This window comes from Schistocerca gregaria, chromosome 4, assembly GCF_023897955.1.
Source record: "Schistocerca gregaria isolate iqSchGreg1 chromosome 4, iqSchGreg1.2, whole genome shotgun sequence".
NCBI classification, from domain to species: Eukaryota; Metazoa; Arthropoda; class Insecta; order Orthoptera; family Acrididae; genus Schistocerca; species Schistocerca gregaria.
In genome coordinates, this window is record NC_064923.1 from 287,636,924 (window position 1) to 287,655,274 (window position 18,351).

Consider the following 18,351-nt stretch of genomic DNA (forward strand, 5'->3'; position numbering starts at 1 on the left):
AGAGGCTACAACCCTGTCTCACTCCCTTCCCAACCACTGCTTCCCTTTCATGCCCCTCGACTCTTATAACTGCCATCTGGTTTCTGTACAAATTGTAAATAGCCTTTCGCTCCCTGTATTTTACCCCTGCCACCTTTAGAATTTGAAAGAGAGTATTCCAGTCAACATTGTCAAAAGCTTTCTGTAAGTCTACAAATGCTAGAAACGTAGGTTTGCCTTTTCTTAATCTTTCTTCTAAGATAAGTATTAAGGACAGTACTGCCTCACGTGTTCCAGTATTTCTACGGAATCCAAACTGATATTCCCTGAGGTTGGCTTCTACTAGTTTTTCCATTCGTCTGTAAAGAATTCGTGTTAGTATTTTGCAGCTATGACTTATTAAACTGATTGTTCGGTAATTTTCACATCTGTCAACACCTGCTTTCTTTGGGATTGGAATTATTATATTCTTCTCGAAGTCTGAGGGTATTTTGCCTGTTTCATACATCTTGCTCACCAGATGGTAGAGTTTTGTCAGGACTGGCTCTCCCAAGGCCGTCAGAAGCTCCAATGGAATGTTGTCTACTCCGGGGGCCTTGTTTCGACTCACGTCTTTCAGTGCTCTGTCAAACTCTTCACGCAGTATCGTATCTCCCATTTCATCTTCATCTACACCCTCTTCCATTTCCATAATATTGTCCTCAAGTACATCGCCCTTGTATAGACCCTCTATATACTCCATCCACCTTTCTGCTTTCCCTTCTTTGCTTAGAACTGGGTTTCCATCTGAGCTCTTGATGTTCATACAAGTGGTTCTCTTTTCTCCAAAGGTTTCTCTAATTTTCCTGTAGGCAGTATCTATCTTACCCCTAGTGAGATGCGCCTCTACACCCTTATATTTGTCCTCTAACCATCCCTGCTTAGCCATTTTGCACTTCCTGTCAATCTCATTTTTTGAGACGTTTGTATTGCTTTTTGCCGACTTCATTTATTGCATTTTTATATTTTCTCCTTTCATCAATTAAATTCAATATTTCTTCTGTTACCCAAGGATTTCTACTAGCCCTCGTCTTTTTACCTACTTGATCCTCTGCTGCCTTCACTACTTCATCCCTCAGAGCTACCCATTCTTCTTCTACTGTATTTTTTTCCCCCATTCCTGACAATTGTTCCCTTATGCTCTCTCTGAAACTCTGTACAACCTCTGTTTCTTTCAGTTTATCCAGGTCCCATTTCCTTAAATTCCCACCTTTCTGCAGTTTCTTCAGTTTTAATCTACAGGTCATAACCAATAGATTGTAGTCAGAGTCCATATCTGCCCCTGGAAAAGTCTTACAATTTAAAACCTGGTTCCTAAATCTCTGTCTTACCATTATATAATCTATCTGATACCTTTTAGTATCTCCTGGGTTCTTCCATGTTTGCAACCTTCTCTCATGATTCTTACACCAAGTGTTAGCTATGACTAAGTTGTGCTCTGTGCAAAATTCTACCAGGCGGCTTCTCCTTTCATTTCTGAGCCCCAATCCATATCCACCTACTACGTTTCCTTCTCTCCCTTTTCCTACACTCGAATTCCAGTCACTCATGACTATTAAATTTTCATCTCCCTTCACTATCTGAATAATTTCTTTTATTTCATCATACATTTCTTCAATTTCTTCGTCATCTGCAGAGCTAGTTGGCATATAAACTTGTACTACTGTAGTAGGTGTGGGCTTCGTATCTATCTTGGCCACAGTAATGCGTTCACTATGCTGTTTGTAGTAGCTTACCTGCATTCCTATTTTCCTATTCATTATTAAACCTACTCCTGCATTACCCCTATTTGATTTTGTGTTTATAAACCTGTAGTCACCTGACCAGAGGTCTTGTTCCTCCTGCCACCGAACTTCACTAATTCCCACTATATCTAACTTTAACCTGCCCATTTCCCTTTTTAAATTTTGTAACCTACCTGCCCGATTAAGGGATCTGACATTCCACGCTCCGATCAGTAGAACGCCAGTTTTCTTTCTCCTGATAACGACATCCTCTTGGGTAGTCCCCGCCCGGAGATCCGAATGGGGGACTATTTTACCTCAGGAATATTTTACCCAAGAGGACGCCATCATCATTTAATCATACAGTAAAGCTGCATGCCCTCGGGAAAAATTACGGCCGTAGTTTCCCCTTGCTTTCAGCCGTTCGCAGTACCAGCACAGCAAGGCCGTTTTGGTTATTGTTACAAGGCCAGATCAGTCAATCATCCAGACTGTTGCCCTTGCAACTACTGAAAAGGCTGCTGCCCCTCTTCAGGAACCACACGTTTGTCTGGCCTCTCAACAGATACCCCTCTGTTGCGGTTGTACCTATGGTATGGCTATCTGTATCGCTGAAGTACGCAAGCCTCCCCACCAACGGCAAGGTCCATGCTACAAAGCCTATTGATTTTGAAACACATTGTATTTATTGCTTCGCAGATATGTTTTCAGTTTCATCCTATTTGCTGAACTATTTTGAAATAACTACTTAAGTTATCTTAGAAGAAAAAGCAGTCAATGGGCATTAAGAACTGGAGTAAGTGATGGCTAATCTCTGAAATGGAAATGATGTATCCACTAGTTCTGTCTGATACCTACTATATCTGCTGTGAACAGGTGCTGCAGAATCTTGATATTACCTCACCCTATAATTTTAGGCACAATACATTTTGTAATCATAGTATGGTATGAAATCATAGTATTCTAAAGTAGAACTTTCTGCTGTGTTATTGAAAAATATGTAGAGACAGATGATGTTCTTAGCTAATAGAACACATTTTTATTCTCCTTGTGTCTAGTATCCCATGGGCTACTATAACTCAGATACTCACCAGTAGGCATATGATCTCTTGCACTATGTCCTTTATATCTCCAAGGTTGCCTCTACAAACTTCATTTTGCATAGCAAAACACCTATAATGGAGGAAACAGTGTAGGACTACTGTGTGGTCATTACTTTTGCTACACTTTGCACAAAAATGAGATATTGTGTGGTTAACATGAAAAAGTTTAAGGTGGAAGAATGGCTGAGTATTACCTTTTTTAGGAGGCAGAATTCAAAGCACAGCTGATATACACATCCAGAGGTAGGAAAAAATGTACGTAGCTTTAAGAACTGTTTCTCCTTCCACATGGAGAAAGGAGGGATAGGTTGTACTGAGGGGCATGTCACTCAGAACCCAGAACGAGAGATTTACCTGTAGTGAGAACAAATGGAGACAGTTCCTCTGCCTAGTGATTATTTTTTTCCTTTTTCAGCAATATTTGCTCTGTGACCTATGGTCTTCTTTTTTTCCTATGAGCAATTCTCCATTTAACACTCTTAACCAATCTTTTTGCAGTCCTATTTATTTTTCACCCATCTTTTCAATGTATTTACCAACTATCTTTTGTTGTAAGGTTTGCTAAGACACCAGACTTGCCTTTAGGAGAACTGCTGTTAAAATTCCCATCCAGTTATCTGGGTTTAGATTTTCTGTGATTTTTCTAAATTGCTTAAGGCAAATGAAGAATAGTTTGTTTGAAAAGAGTACCTGTACAATGGATTTCTTGTCCCATCCTTCCCTAAACCAAACTGGTGCCCCATCTTTAATGACTTTGTTGTCAACAGACCATTAAACTCTAATCTACCTTCTTTTCCTTTTGTTGTTGTTGCAAAATTAATTTGTTATGCACGTTCTTCCAGCAATGTTTTGTCTGTATGGAGAGTGTCTTCATCTTGTTCTCCAGTTTCTTTGTTATACTACCATTTTCACCAGTCTCTCACCTCTCCTATTATTACCACAGTCATCACATTCCCTAGCTTGTACGTCACTAACTACACTCCTTCCACATACATGACTAAGTGTAACCAAACACCTGTCATACATTCTTGTTCTTCAGTTCTGCTTAACATTGGGAATCACTAATGAAGGGCATCATCTTAAAATTTCCTGTCTCTGGTTGCAGTCAATCTTTCCTCTAATCCCTCCTTGAATTACGAACTGATGAGTGCTTAGTGCTTAACTCACCTTGTTTTTGTCCAATACATAGCCTGAATTTAAAATCCACCTTTCAGCCCTAGGATCTGATTGTACACATGGTTTAATTCTTATTAAAGTAAGCCATCATCCTTTTTTTCCTCATTATAACCACAGAAGTGTCCATCTCACCCTAGAATCTGAGTTCCTCATTTTTTGCCTCCTGAATGTAAGTGATGGGCTGCCATTTGTCTTGTGTAATTTTGCCATTTTTCAAGTGAATTTTCCTTTTGGTAATATAATAACACTATTAGTAAAGGATTAATTCAATTGTGTGTTTTCTTATTGCAGATCAAGTATTCAAACCAAAAAATAAAATATTAAACACAACCAAAGAAGAAAATAAAATAAAAATTATTAATGGAGTTTCTCCTTCAGCAGATCTGAACAACACTCGCTTATCCGGAATAAAACCATTTTCGCCCATGGACTACAAATCTTGTTTAAGTGAGAGTGGTTCAAACACAAGTGATTCATATCATACTTGCAGTAGTAATACATTTGACAGTTCCAATGTTGATTCAACAAGGAAAGATAAAGAAAATGACATAATTGCACAGTTGGCATATCAAAATGGCACTCCCCCTGTAAATCGCTTGACATCGTTTAAACGTCCAATAGTTAGGGGGATGAAAAGAAAGCGTAATTTTCATAACAGTCTAAATTCAGTGGGAACTGTCTCTCAGACAGGACTCTCTGAAGAAATTTATCAGTTAAATGTCTCAGGGAGAACAGCAAAGAAAGTAAATATTTCCAGAATCTCTGAATCTTTGCAATCAGCATCATTCAGAAGTGCCAGTCCAGTGAAAGGGGTTCTAAGAAATTCCACACCATTGACTTACAGTGACATAAAAGACCACCACAATCAAGAAAAAATATATGTTTCTACACCTATATCATCTTTAAGTGTAAGAAAAATTACGAAAACAACAAGATTTGAACTTCCTCTTTCAAGCGACAAGTCTGGAAATTCTGGAACACCAGACCAGGTATGATATTTTTGTACTTTATTATTGTTATCTTTAAAAGTATGGTGTGTGTTCTTTGAGAGGTGTCATGAATTCAGTTTTGTAATCAAGAAAATGAACTTGTTGCTGTCTCAATTTACTAATAAAAGAATGTGTATATGTTCTCATCATGATCTATGTATTTTGTTTCTCAATTGCTTGCCTTGGTAATCTAGTAATTTAATTTTTGCCACAAGGAAACAGAAAAAAATATCCAATAACTTGCATCGTGAGATTAAATTCAATATTTGGACAGTAACTTTGCTTTACGTAATAATGGAAAACTCACTTTAACATCACTGTGGTGAATATAAGTACAGTATAAAAATAACCCAGTGTTCATAGAGTTTCTTTAGCTAAATCCTATCATGTGATACAGCTGAATAGTTGATAATACTCTATGTGAACTGTGGAAAAACAACCTTTTTACAACACAAGCTCTCTCTATATTTTGAGTGATTGCACATACTTGCGGATGAAATCTACACCAGCATTTGTGAAAACTTTAGTGTCCAGAGAAATTGTATGAATCCAAACTCGGGAAGTATATGGGGCAGTGCACAATAAAAATATGGAATAAAGATTTCAGAGAGATGGCACACGTAGGTCCAGTGGTGGCCCCTCTTGAGTGACCAGGAATATCAGAGTTGCACCAAGCTCAGTGTGTGGAGATCCAACAAAGTGGGAATGTAAAAGCAAGTATCAGTATGTCTTTATCAGCTTCAGATGTCACATCAGCAGCATGTGAGTACAGTTGAACAGGCAGAATGATTTTTTCAGGGAATGGGTTTGTCATATTGTGATGTCTCAGTACAGGGTTTGGTGTTAAGACAATGACAGTGGTACATATGTGGAATCACAGGATACAAGGCTGTTATCTGGAGTAATGAGCATGTACTGAACCATTCACTGTGACCATATCATAAGATGACCACCATGTAGGTAGTGTAGTTGTAATGGACTTTAAAACCTCATACACATTGTAAACTAACCATCGGAATACAGCAAAGGATGTAAACTTTTTTGTTACCATATTTACAGGGAAATCCCAAACCAGTTCTCAAAAATCGATTTCCCATTACCACTTCTGATTAGTCATGCAGGCACTCCAGTAACGATTCTGGAAATGTAGTTCCGGCAGTCAAATTACCTCTTCCACAACTGATTAATCTGTAAACTGCTACGCTCACTCTGTGTTTTAGGGGCAAAGACTATGGTCGTGGCCAGTACTTAGTGACAAAAATTTTGTAATTCTGTTCATGTTGTTGTTGTCTTCAGTCCTGAGACTGGTTTGATGCAGCTCTCCATGCTACTCTATCCTGCGCAAGCTGCTTCATCTCCCAGTACCTACTGCAACCTACATCCTTCTGAATCTGCTTAGTGTATTCATCTCTCGGTCTCCCTCTACGATTTTTACCCTCCACACTGCCCTCCAATGCTAAATTTGTGATCCCTTGATGCCTCAAAACATGTCCTACCAACCGATCCCTTCTTCTAGTCAAGTTGTGCCACAAACTTCTCTTCTCCCCAATCCTATTCAATACCTCCTCATTAGTTACGTGATCTATCCACCTTTCATTCTGTTCATAGGAGTATGAATGAGTCTTCACTCATTCAGAAATTTTTTGGCCATTTCATGTCTCCAAAAGGTTATATTAGCATAATGTTTGATCACTGATCATTTTTGACCTTTTTGCACAAAACATTAATTGGTGGTGATAAGCTTTTTAAATATCTCGTCTCTTACAGTCTCCTCCTCCTCCTCCTCGTCCCCCCCTCTTTCTAGTCTTCTCCTCATTAGTGCAGTGACATCCATGAGGAAATTGTTCTCTCTCTTCATTATAAAATATTGTGAAAGTACTTATAACCTCACTTCTCACACAGACAAAATCAGGCACTTAATTTACAGACACCATTCATTCAGGACAACTGGCATTTTGAAAACCTATGTTTCATAGAGCTAGCATGTTCAAGGTTGGACTAATGTGTAAACATAACTGTGAAAATGGTTTCTGAAACTTCATTTTCATCTTCCAGAAGTTGTGTAGCATGTAAGCATGATGTGTGTGTAATAACAGAGTGTTACACAAAATCGATCCAAGTAACACAAGTACGGTTATATTCATAAACCTCTGAACAATAATGGACATAAGCCTCTTGTGACTCCACATGTACAAGACAAAAGAATCATACAGAAGGTGCAACAGAAGCGATACACAGAACAACTGATGTAAATGGTACAAACTAAAAGAACATAGTGAAAGTGAGTCAGCATTGCTCTGCATGTACTTAGGCATGAGTCACAGGTAGACTGCATGGTGGCGTCTAATGGCTGGCCCACTGTGATACAGTTGGCTGTCAATTTAAGTACACATACAACACTACGCTCAGCGGACCCAAGGCTGGAGACAGACTGATGAAGGACACGACACAAGGGCCATGGGGCAGACTGTGGCGACAGCGACTGCACCTGCGAACTGATAGCTTCTGGTGGTGAGCAGGGGCACAGCTTAATAAAGTGGCGAGCAGGAACATAACTGATCAAATTGACGCGGCACCAGCCTATCAACCGTACGAAGTCACAAAGACACATCGCCAGCGGCGAAAAACAGGCCAATATTCATTTGGGCCAGCGACCAAACCTCAATGCCCATAATTGCAATCCAAGCACAAAGTGGCCAGATGAACTTGATCATGGAAGTTGCAGCGCAGGCCACAGAAGTCGAAGGAGCTTTCGTGGCAGCCAGGTGTGAAGCAACTCAGCCGGGCTCTGTTCTGTAGGCGTGAAGTAATAGGTGCTCACAAAATATAGAAGGGCACATGTCCCACAAAGAATGCACAGCAAACTTTTTTGTTTGGGACTTGAACCTATGCACTAGTTGTTCCACCTCACCATTTGATTTTTGAGGTGGAATGATGTGATGGGAATATAACAATTGAGAGGTGTAAGAAACAAACTGGCGCCCATTATCAGAAACTTAGGCAGGATGTTCCAACCGAGCTCCAGGGAGCCAGAGCGCTCACTGCGGCAGCTCGGAGCCTGCGTGGACAGGGAAAGCGTACTCACTGCCCCCTGGCTGCATACAGCCGCAACTGATGCAATAATCTGTGTTCAATGACAGCTATGACTAGCCGCGGGAGCCCTGTACCTCTATTGGAGGATACCTTTCTATTCATTGAGAGGGATGGTTGTCCGCAGTGTCTTGTATGTCGTAAAGTATTTAATTTATACAACAACATTATACACGTCTTCACGCAGCACACTATGATCAGGTAGAAGGCATTGCATGCAGAGAACTGGTAGCCAGGCTTAAGAACGACATACTAGGAGACATAAGTTTAAAAATGGTTCTGTAGTACGGAGGGTCTCAAAACATGCAACATAGTTTGTGTTCTGTAATGCGTTTATAATTTTCAGGTGAATGAGAGTGGAGAAAACACTACTGAATCTGCAATTCGAGCAAGCTACAGGGTCGCTCACATCATTGGGACGAGTGGCAAGCCGTTTTCGGTGGGACCACTCGTTAAATTGTGCATGGTAGCAGTTGCAGAATGTTTGTTTCCAAGGGAGGTGAAGGCAATTGAAGGGGTTTGCTTTCGAAGCAAACAATGTCTCGTCGAATCCTGGACAGGGCAGCGGATTTAGAGACACAGCTCAGGAAAAAGGCGGAGAGCTTTGTTGCATTTTCACTAGCGCTTGACGAAAGCACCGACATATATGACTGACTGTGCTCAGCTTGCAGTCTTTGTGCGTGGTGTCGACACGGAGCTGCAAGTAACTGAAGAACTCTTGGATGTGGTACCACTCGGTTACACCGCAACAGGACGTGACATTATTGAAGCTTTTTGTGAATCAGTGGACAATATGAATTTGCCGTGGGATAAGCTCCATTCTGTAGCGACAGACGGTGCACCACGAATGATCGGGTGTCACCAAGGTTTTGCTCCTGGTTTGAAAAATAAACTCAGGGACGAATTCGGGAAAGAGATTTTGAGTCTTCATTGTTTTATTCACCAAGAGGCACTGTGTGCTGAAACAGTAGAGCTAGGTGGCGTAATGAAAGATGTCATGAAGTGTGTGAATTTTGTGCTGTGTCACGGTATGAGTCACCGCCAATTCAAAGGATTCCTGAAAGATATGGAAGCGGAGTATTGGGCTATAACTTACCACAGTACAGTTCGTTGGCTGAGTCAGGGAAAAGTTCTTGATGTTTTCTTTGCCATTCGTGAGGAAATAGCCCTTTTTCTCGAAATGAAAGGGAAGAAATGCGTTGCCTGCAAGATAAAAAAATGTATATCAGACTTGGCGTTCCTAGCTGACATAACTATGCATCTGAATAAATTAAATCTGTCATTGCAGGGCAAAGGGCAGCTAATCGTTGACATGCACGACCAGATCAAAGCATTCATGGAAAAGTTACGTTTATTTGAGAGGCAGATGAGTAATGGACATTCAACGTTCTTCAATCGTCTTGCTTCTTTAAAACTACCTGAAGGTACTACTTTCGGCGATTACCAAGCAAAGTTAAAGCAGCTCATCACGTTGTTTGAAAACGATGCCGAGGCCTCACTAGTTTGGAAATGGAACTTAAGGTATTCAGCACTCCTTTTTCAGTTTCTCCCGATGACTTGTCATCGTCACTACAATTGGAGTTTATCGATTTGCAAAATTCAACTTTGTTGAAAGAGGTACTACAACACATTGGATTTGTCACGATGGTATCATTCATTACAGCAAAAAACATTTCCCAGGCTTCACAACAATGCTGCTCAGATCATGTGCATGTTTGGATCTACGTATTGTTGTGAGCACCTTTTCTCAACAATGAAAGGAGTAAAAAGTAAGGAACGTTTGTTTCTTCAGGACGCAACAATGAAGACCATCCTCCACATTAACGCTGCGAACACTTGGACACCTGATGTTTCTGATCTTGTAATGAAAAGAAAATGTCAAGCTACAGAGGCCCAATAAATTTAGTATGCAATTTCTTGTAAAACAGTTGTTTCCTATGTATTTCCTGAACATCGTATTTCCTGGGTAGCATGTCACCATGTCTTAGCAGCTAAGGGTATGAGGTTGTCAATCTTGCTGGCCGGTGTGGCCATGCGGTTCTAGACGCTTCAGTCTGGAACCGCGTGACCGCTACGGTCGCAGGTTCGAATCCTGCCTCGGGCATGGATGTGTCTGATGTTCTTAGGTTCGTTAGGTTTAAGTAGTTCTAAGTTCTAGGTGACTGATGACCTCAGAAGTTAAGTCGCATAGTGCCCAGAGCCATTTGAACCATTTGTCAATCTTGTAAGATGCAGCTGGCACATCAAAACGCTTGCCTTGCCGCCTGCCTCAGCCAGCCGTGCCACGTGCCAGCGTGCCGGCCCACTTGAATGGTCACAGCGAGTGACATGGCTCCCTGGAGCAGGAAGCGCTCCATGGCTCACAACAGATCCGACGAGCTGGAAAAGCCTGAACTAAGGTATAAAGAAACTCCCAATAGAAAAACTCTCAACAACTTATGAACTGTGACCTGACCTGACATCGATGCACACCAGAGAATTTAAGGAAAATACATCCATAATCAAGATCCAATAGGAATTCAAGATGAGACTTGCAAAGTTGACATGAATGCATTCTCATGGCTGGTGAGGAGTGGGCCAGGAGGACAGAGATGCCCTGGGAGTTGCCTGTTGTCGGACTCATTACTCACAAGCCACACCAATTTTGACATCAATCCCAGGCCAAAAAACTTGTCTTCTGACACTTTAGTGTGTGAAGCTCTCCAATCGCCCTGGTGGAGAAGGCGTAGAACCTTGTGGTATAACATGGCAGGAATGACTACTCCAGGAGAGAGGTTTTCCATGGACAGCAGCAAAACAATGCCAATGGCAGCTGCTTTGCGCAAAGTCTTAATTGGGAAACCCATGACCAAGTTCTGTATTTCAGCATAAAAATGGAAGCAAAGCAGTTCTTCATAATCAAAGCCAGGATTGGGCCCACAGGAAGATGGGGCGAGGTGTCTGCATTGGTATGTTTAGATGTAAGTCTAAAATGGATTTCATAATTGTAGCAACACAAGAACAGTGCCCAGCATTGTAGATGGTGTACTGCCTTGTCAGGTAAGGAAGTGTGAGGGTTCAACAAGAGAACCAGGGGTTAATGGTCAGTAATAAGTTGAAATTTGAAGTCATACAAAAAACATGAAATTTCTGGATAGCATAAACTATGGCTAGAGCCTCTTTTTCCACCTGAGAGTAACACTTCTGTGCAGGAGTGAGACATTGAGACGTGAAAGCTACAATGCGTCCAGAGGCCTCGGCATATTGGTGTGCTAGGACCACATCGAGGCCGTACTGTGAGCTGTTAGTCACCAAAACTATGACCTGTTCCAGAGAGAACATAACTAAACAAGGGGCCAAGAGTAGTTCGGATTTCAACATTTGAAAGTGAGTTCATAGTCTGGGCTCCAGCAATAAGGTACATTCTTATGTAACAAGGAATGCAATGAGTGGGCAAATGTGGACTCTCCCAACAGGAAGTTACAGTATCAGTCTATCTTCCCTAGGAAGTCCTGAAACTCCTTTGTGGGTGAGGGGTGAGGCATAGACATAACATTGGAGATGGGGTCTGGCAGAGGGTGAATCCCATACCAAGAGAACTCAAACTCCAAATAAACAACAGAAGGTTGAAAAAAATGAGGTTTCATGAAGTTGCACTGTAAGCCTGGAGATTGTAAGACAGTAGAAAAGTGTGCAAATTTTTCAAGTGATTGGCCATGGGGAGCCTGTGACAACAGTATCATCCAGATAATTAATGCAACCCAGGACAGGCATTGTCAATTTACCCTAAGAATTGTTGGAAGATAGTGTTATAGAGACTAAAAGAAGTACTCAAAATCACAACTCGCCCATACTCTTTGTCCACAGAAACTTCCAGATATGTGTCGGACAAATCAATTTGAGACAAGTAATGGCCACCCAATATTTTCACCAACAGTTGCTTCTGGTGTAGGAGATGATACGTATTCACGATCAACTGGGCGTTGGCAGTAGTACTGAAGTTGCCACAGAGGCAAAGTTTCCCGGTGTCTTCCGTACTAAAACCAGGGGAGACAACCATTCGTGAGATGTAACAGGTTGCACCACTCACAGAGATTGAAGTCTGTCCAGTTCTGCTTTCACCTGATAATTCAGGTGAGAGGAATAGGATGTGTGCAACAAAAATGAGGCCTAGCCATAGATTTTTCAGAAATATGAGCAGAAAAATTGATAGCACACTCTTTGCCTTCCAAAAACTCCTCACACTGTGCTTACAATAGAGAACACAGTACCTGTTTGGACACAAGGTGAACTGCATCAGTGATAGAAACTACAAAGACCTGAAATGCATCCATCCCGACCAGATTCGCAACACCAGCATCAGCAACCACCAAAAATGTAATGGGACAAAGCACCGACTTGTAAGAGGCAGATGCTGTAAATTGTCCCAACAGCTCAGTGTTATGTTTGTTACAACTGACCAGCTTTCACGTGACTGGCTCAATGGTGCCAAGCCTGAACTTACATAGTTTTGAGAATTCAATGACGCCACTGCAGCACCGGTTTCAACCTATTGCCAGAGCTCTTGGTGGAAAACACTTAACTTGATAAACAAACTCGAAGTCGTAAGCATTGGAGTCATCGATGTCCACATCCTGAGGAACCTTTGGCAAATGACACATGGAAGAAATGTGCCCATCCTTCCAGAAAGCATTACAAGAAGCCCACTGCCTACTGAACCGTTGTGCTGGACAAAACAGAAAGGAAGAGATGGAAACAGAAAATGCTGATGCTGCTTCTGTGGTGGTCGGAGCTGCTTGGGTCAGCAGTGGTCTGTTCGGCACTGGGTCTGCATATTTACTGCCACCACCGCCGCTTCCTTGTGCTAGCTCTCTGTCGTCCTAGTGGGAACATCTCGTGACACTACTGCCACATTTCTTCTCACTTCAGTTTGGTCGCACGGTGCCTGAGAAACTTCAAAAGATTGTGCTATTTGCAAAACTTCTGACAATGGGGGAGGGGGGGGGATTGTTTCTTAGAGTATAGGCTTCTGGTGCACTTCTTTGTCTAGAGCTAACCATGTAATTTGGTCGCACAGCAAAGAGTCAGCATAAGAGTTATAATGGGCATCGATAACGAATTGTCACTTACAGCTAAGGCCATGATGATCAGCTGCCCAGGCCATATGTGATTGGTGTGGTTTCCTGTGCCATTGATAGAGTTCAACACACGCCGCTATGACGTGTTTGCAGTGGTAGCAAGACAATATTTAAGTGTAATTCATGAGAGGAATAAGGCTTTGCAGAAATTCAATCACACTGAAAGCCAAAAAATGCTGTCTGAGTCTGTTTTTGTAAGCTTCTCAATCCGCAGCTGAATTATCATATGGAGGAAAAGTGGATGGATAGACCCATGGAAAGATTCCCTGTCGTTTAATGGAAGCTGACAAAGTGGTCACTGCCGAAATAATCTGTTCAGTCAGGGCCAGTAGCACAGCATTCATAATGACTAAACATAATTGCACCGCACTTAAAGACAACACATGCGGAAACTCGTTGCCAGTTGTGTAGTAACTTAGTTATACATGAAACTGATCCAGGTAACTCAAACATGGCTTTATTCATAAATCTCTGAACAGTATTGGAAATAAGCCTCTTGGGACTCCACATGTAATAAGACAAAAGAATATACAGAAGGTGCAACAGGAGTGATACACAGAACAACTTATGTGAGTGGTACAAACGAAAAGAAATCACCGGTAGACATGCGGCGTGGAGACCATGCCATGTGCACGCTTTCTAAAGATGGTTTCTAGTGGCCAGCCTCTGCTGATACAGTTGGAGGTTGATTTAAGTACACGCATATGGTGACACTACGCTCGCCGCACTCACACTGACACAAACTAGTAGCAGTATACGGAAATGTGCTATGGTGGGATGTGTGTGCTCCAGGCTGGCATGGCAAGACTGGTCGTTGTCTTAGTTTCCATTGTACAAACACCATAAAATTCAGAGGGGATATGAATGCTTCCATTGGGAATCTGAATGATAAGTTGTAGTGCTTTTTGGGTGACATTCAATTCAGCTTTTCCTTCTGCGATTGTTGCTTATATGCTGTGGGCTAACATACTGCCATTCTCCATTGTGCCTAATCTGAATAACATGGCCCAACACATAAGGAGGCTATGGCACTTAACCATAGTTCTGCAGCTGAACCTGCTGGTGCTTTGTGGTTTCACATTATATTGAATTCTCTCAGTTCTTTAATTTTAATCATTTGTGTGTTGTCATGTACTTATTGTTCCGCACAAAATCTATTTTAGTCATATTTATTCTTCTTGGTGCTGCAATTTTCACAAATGTTAGTGTTCTTGTGCAAGGCTGGTGGAAGATGTATTATGAAACTAAGTTCGAATTACTGGAATGCTAAAGCCTAAATTTGGGTAAAAGATGACTTGTAACATGAAGCATTATTGATAATACAGAGAAAAGAGTTCTAGATGTGCTCCAGAGTTATACAAAAACTGAGTTATGCCTCTGAACTCTATTCTACCAATAGATGGTGCTTTAAGCATCTGAAGGTAAACGATATTGGCTACAAATGTCAAAATGACAGATGAATCATAATACGACAGCTATGGTTTGAGTTGCACATTACACTATCTGTATTGTTCAATGTGCATGACTGCACAAGTGGCACTGGTAGATAGATAAGCCCATCCACCGTGATAGTTGTATGACACTGGAAGAGAAGAACTTGTCGGTAATTGTCCTTAGGCCCAAAACTGACTAAAAAGGAAGATGACATCAATTTCCAATTGTCGTGGGGCTAAATACTGCATAAAAATCTAAATGACAATAGTTTCTAATCATTGTGAGACGGTTGCAAGACATGTTCAATATGCTATCCACCATTTTCTGCCATAAGTTGAATTGAGTAACAGCTTGTTCTACAACAGATCGAAGTGTCTCAGAAGTCACACTTGAGCATGAAGTAATTGGAGCATTGAACACAACATCTTTCAGATAACATCTCACCCAGAAATCATATGGATTAAGATCAGGTGATTTGAATGTAGGGAAATGAAGGCTGATAGTCCTAGCATTTTCGAAATACCTCTGCAGCAGTCACTTCACTGGCTGTGCAGTGTGCAGAGAAGTGTAATCTTGCATAAAAATGATCCAACCCACAAGTAAATGCTGTGGAAGAGTTGGTGAGCAAAGGGCTGTCATAGTGTTTACCAGTGACACTTCGGGTAACAAGACTCGCAGGACTCACCTCAAAAATATGCTACCCTACAATAAATGGTTCTGTAAGTCTGCACCACAAGTCACCTTTGCAGAATGAAATGGTTGCAGCTGATTTGTTTGCAGATTTTCTGTTGCCTATTTTCTACAATTCTGCTTATTGATGTATCCTTGGAGATAAAAAGGGGTTTCGCCTGTCCACAGAATTTTCCATGGCCATTCCCTGGCCACTTCCACATGAGCAAGAAATCCCAGAGCAAATGTTTGTCTTGCTGGCAGGTCAACAGGAAGCAACTCTTGAACATGGGTCGTTTTGTGTGGATAGCGAGCAGAAAGTTTTGTAGGATTTTATGCACTGTACTCACAGGCATGTCCAATGTTACAGCAATTCCACATGCGCTGCATGTTTTCTCAGCACCGCTCAACCCCTTCTGCAGGCCTGTGGCCATGTCTTCGGCAAATGTCAGAACACTGCTTTCCTCCCACTGCCACACTGCACTTCAAAAGAACTTGTCTTCTCAAATTTTTGTAACCTTTTTTCCCAGACCCATAGCAGACAATGAACCAACATTTTTTTCATGGTCTTGAGTGTCCGCTGCTTCTACAGGGCTACAGTCACTGTTCTTGTAGAAAGAGCTTTACCAGCAGTGCTTGACGTTTCATGGAGAAAGTCGTGTGGGCACCCTTGGGTGCAAACTCATGAACAGCTATGACCTGTGTATATATTGGTATGCATATTTTGACACAATGGTCAAAATCCATCAATTTTTGTTTGTTCCATGGCATTTCCCTCTGTCAGTATTGTGTGATTCAAATTTGACTTCATTATGAGAAGTGGTTCTGTTTCTACAGTGTTTTGAAACTGGAACTTTGATTATAGACACCTTGTATATACTAGCCTTTCATCTGTGATATTGGTTGCATACACACATGATTCATAGTGCACACACATCCTCCTCCGCAATCTCTGTGCCTACCTCTTCTTACCCCCATCTTTGTCCATCTTATCTTTCCACCTCTATCAGTCCTCTCTCTGACCATACGTCCTACCCACTTCTTCTGTCCATCTATTTCTCCCCCTGACCCTCTCCCTCTCCTCCTCCCCCAGTCTCTGACCCTCTCCCTCTCCTCCTCCCCCAGTCTCTGACCCTCTCCCTCTCCTCCTCCCCCAGTCTCTGACCCTCTCCCTCTCCTCCTCCCCCAGTCTCTGACCCTCTCCCTCTCCTCCTCCCCCAGTCTCTGACCCTCTCCCTCTCCTCCTCCCCCAGTCTCTGACCCTCTCCCTCTCCTCCTCCCCCAGTCTCTGACCCTCTCCCTCTCCTCCTCCCCCAGTCTCTGACCCTCTCCCTCTCCTCCTCCCCCAGTCTCTGACCCTCTCCCTCTCCTCCTCCCCCAGTCTCTGACCCTCTCCCTCTCCTCCTCCCCCAGCCTCTGACCCTCTCCCTCTCCTCCTCCCCCAGCCTCTGACCCTCTCCCTCTCCTCCTCCCCCAGCCTCTGACCCTCTCCCTCTCCTCCTCCCCCAGCCTCTGACCCTCTCCCTCTCCTCCTCCCCCAGCCTCTGACCCTCTCCCTCTCCTCCTCCCCCAGCCTCTGACCCTCTCCCTCTCCTCCTCCCCCAGCCTCTGACCCTCTCCCTCTCCTCCTCCCCCAGCCTCTGACCCTCTCCCTCTCCTCCTCCCCCAGCCTCTGACCCTCTCCCTCTCCTCCTCCCCCAGCCTCTGACCCTCTCCCTCTCCTCCTCCCCCAGCCTCTGACCCTCTCCCTCTCCTCCTCCCCCAGCCTCTGACCCTCTCCCTCTCCTCCTCCCCCAGCCTCTGACCCTCTCCCTCTCCTCCTCCCCCAGCCTCTGACCGTCTCCCTCTCCTCCTCCCCCAGCCTCTGACCGTCTCCCTCTCCTCCTCCCCCAGCCTCTGACACCCTTTCCCCTCCCTCCACCCTTTCCGCTCGCTCCACCCTTTCCGCTCGCTCCACCCTTTCCGCTCGCTCCACCCTTTCCGCTCGCTCCACCCTTTCCGCTCGCTCCACCCTTTCCGCTCGCTCCACCCTTTCCGCTCGCTCCACCCTTTCCGCTCGCTCCACCCTTTCCGCTCGCTCCACCCTTTCCGCTCGCTCCACCCTTTCCGCTCGCTCCACCCTTTCCGCTCGCTCCACCCTTTCCGCTCGCTCCACCCTTTCCGCTCGCTCCACCCTTTCCGCTCGCTCCACCCTTTCCGCTCGCTCCACCCTTTCCGCTCGCTCCACCCTTTCCGCTCGCTCCACCCTTTCCGCTCGCTCCACCCTTTCCGCTCGCTCCACCCTTTCCGCTCGCTCCACCCTTTCCGCTCGCTCCACCCTTTCCGCTCGCTCCACCCTTTCCGCTCGCTCCACCCTTTCCGCTCGCTCCACCCTTTCCGCTCGCTCCACCCTTTCCGCTCGCTCCACCCTTTCCGCTCGCTCCACCCTTTCCGCTCGCTCCACCCTTTCCGCTCGCTCCACCCTTTCCGCTCGCTCCACCCTTTCCGCTCGCTCCACCCTTTCCGCTCGCTCCACCCTTTCCGCTCGCTCCACCCTTTCCGCTCGCTCCACCCTTCCCGCTCGCTCCACCCTTTCCGCTCGCTCCACCCTTTCCGCTCGCTCCACCCTTTCCGCTCGCTCCACCCTTTCCGCTCGCTCCACCCTTTCCGCTCGCTCCACCCTTTCCGCTCGCTCCACCCTTTCCGCTCGCTCCACCCTTTCCGCTCGCTCCACCCTTTCCGCTCGCTCCACCCTTTCCGCTCGCTCCACCCTTTCCGCTCGCTCCACCCTTTCCGCTCGCTCCACCCTTTCCGCTCGCTCCACCCTTTCCGCTCGCTCCACCCTTTCCGCTCGCTCCACCCTTTCCGCTCGCTCCACCCTTTCCGCTCGCTCCACCCTTTCCGCTCGCTCCACCCTTTCCGCTCGCTCCACCCTTTCCGCTCGCTCCACCCTTTCCGCTCGCTCCACCCTTTCCGCTCGCTCCACCCTTTCCGCTCGCTCCACCCTTTCCGCTCGCTCCACCCTTTCCGCTCGCTCCACCCTTTCCGCTCG

General features: G+C 44.3%; 1 protein-coding gene across 3 annotated transcripts in view; it reads left to right on the plus strand.

Annotated features, from left to right (window-relative positions):
- Positions 1-18,351, plus strand: part of LOC126268070 (serine/threonine-protein kinase greatwall) — a 119,690-nt gene that overhangs the window by 62,359 nt on the left and 38,980 nt on the right. Inside the window, exon 8 of one of the 3 annotated variants that reach the window (XM_049973506.1) lies at positions 4,313-5,010. In XM_049973506.1, coding sequence (XP_049829463.1) covers positions 4,313-5,010 — 698 coding nt within the window. The remainder of the gene's footprint in view (positions 1-4,312; positions 5,011-18,351) is intronic. The other 2 variants (XM_049973507.1, XM_049973508.1) reach the window with 2 other exon arrangements.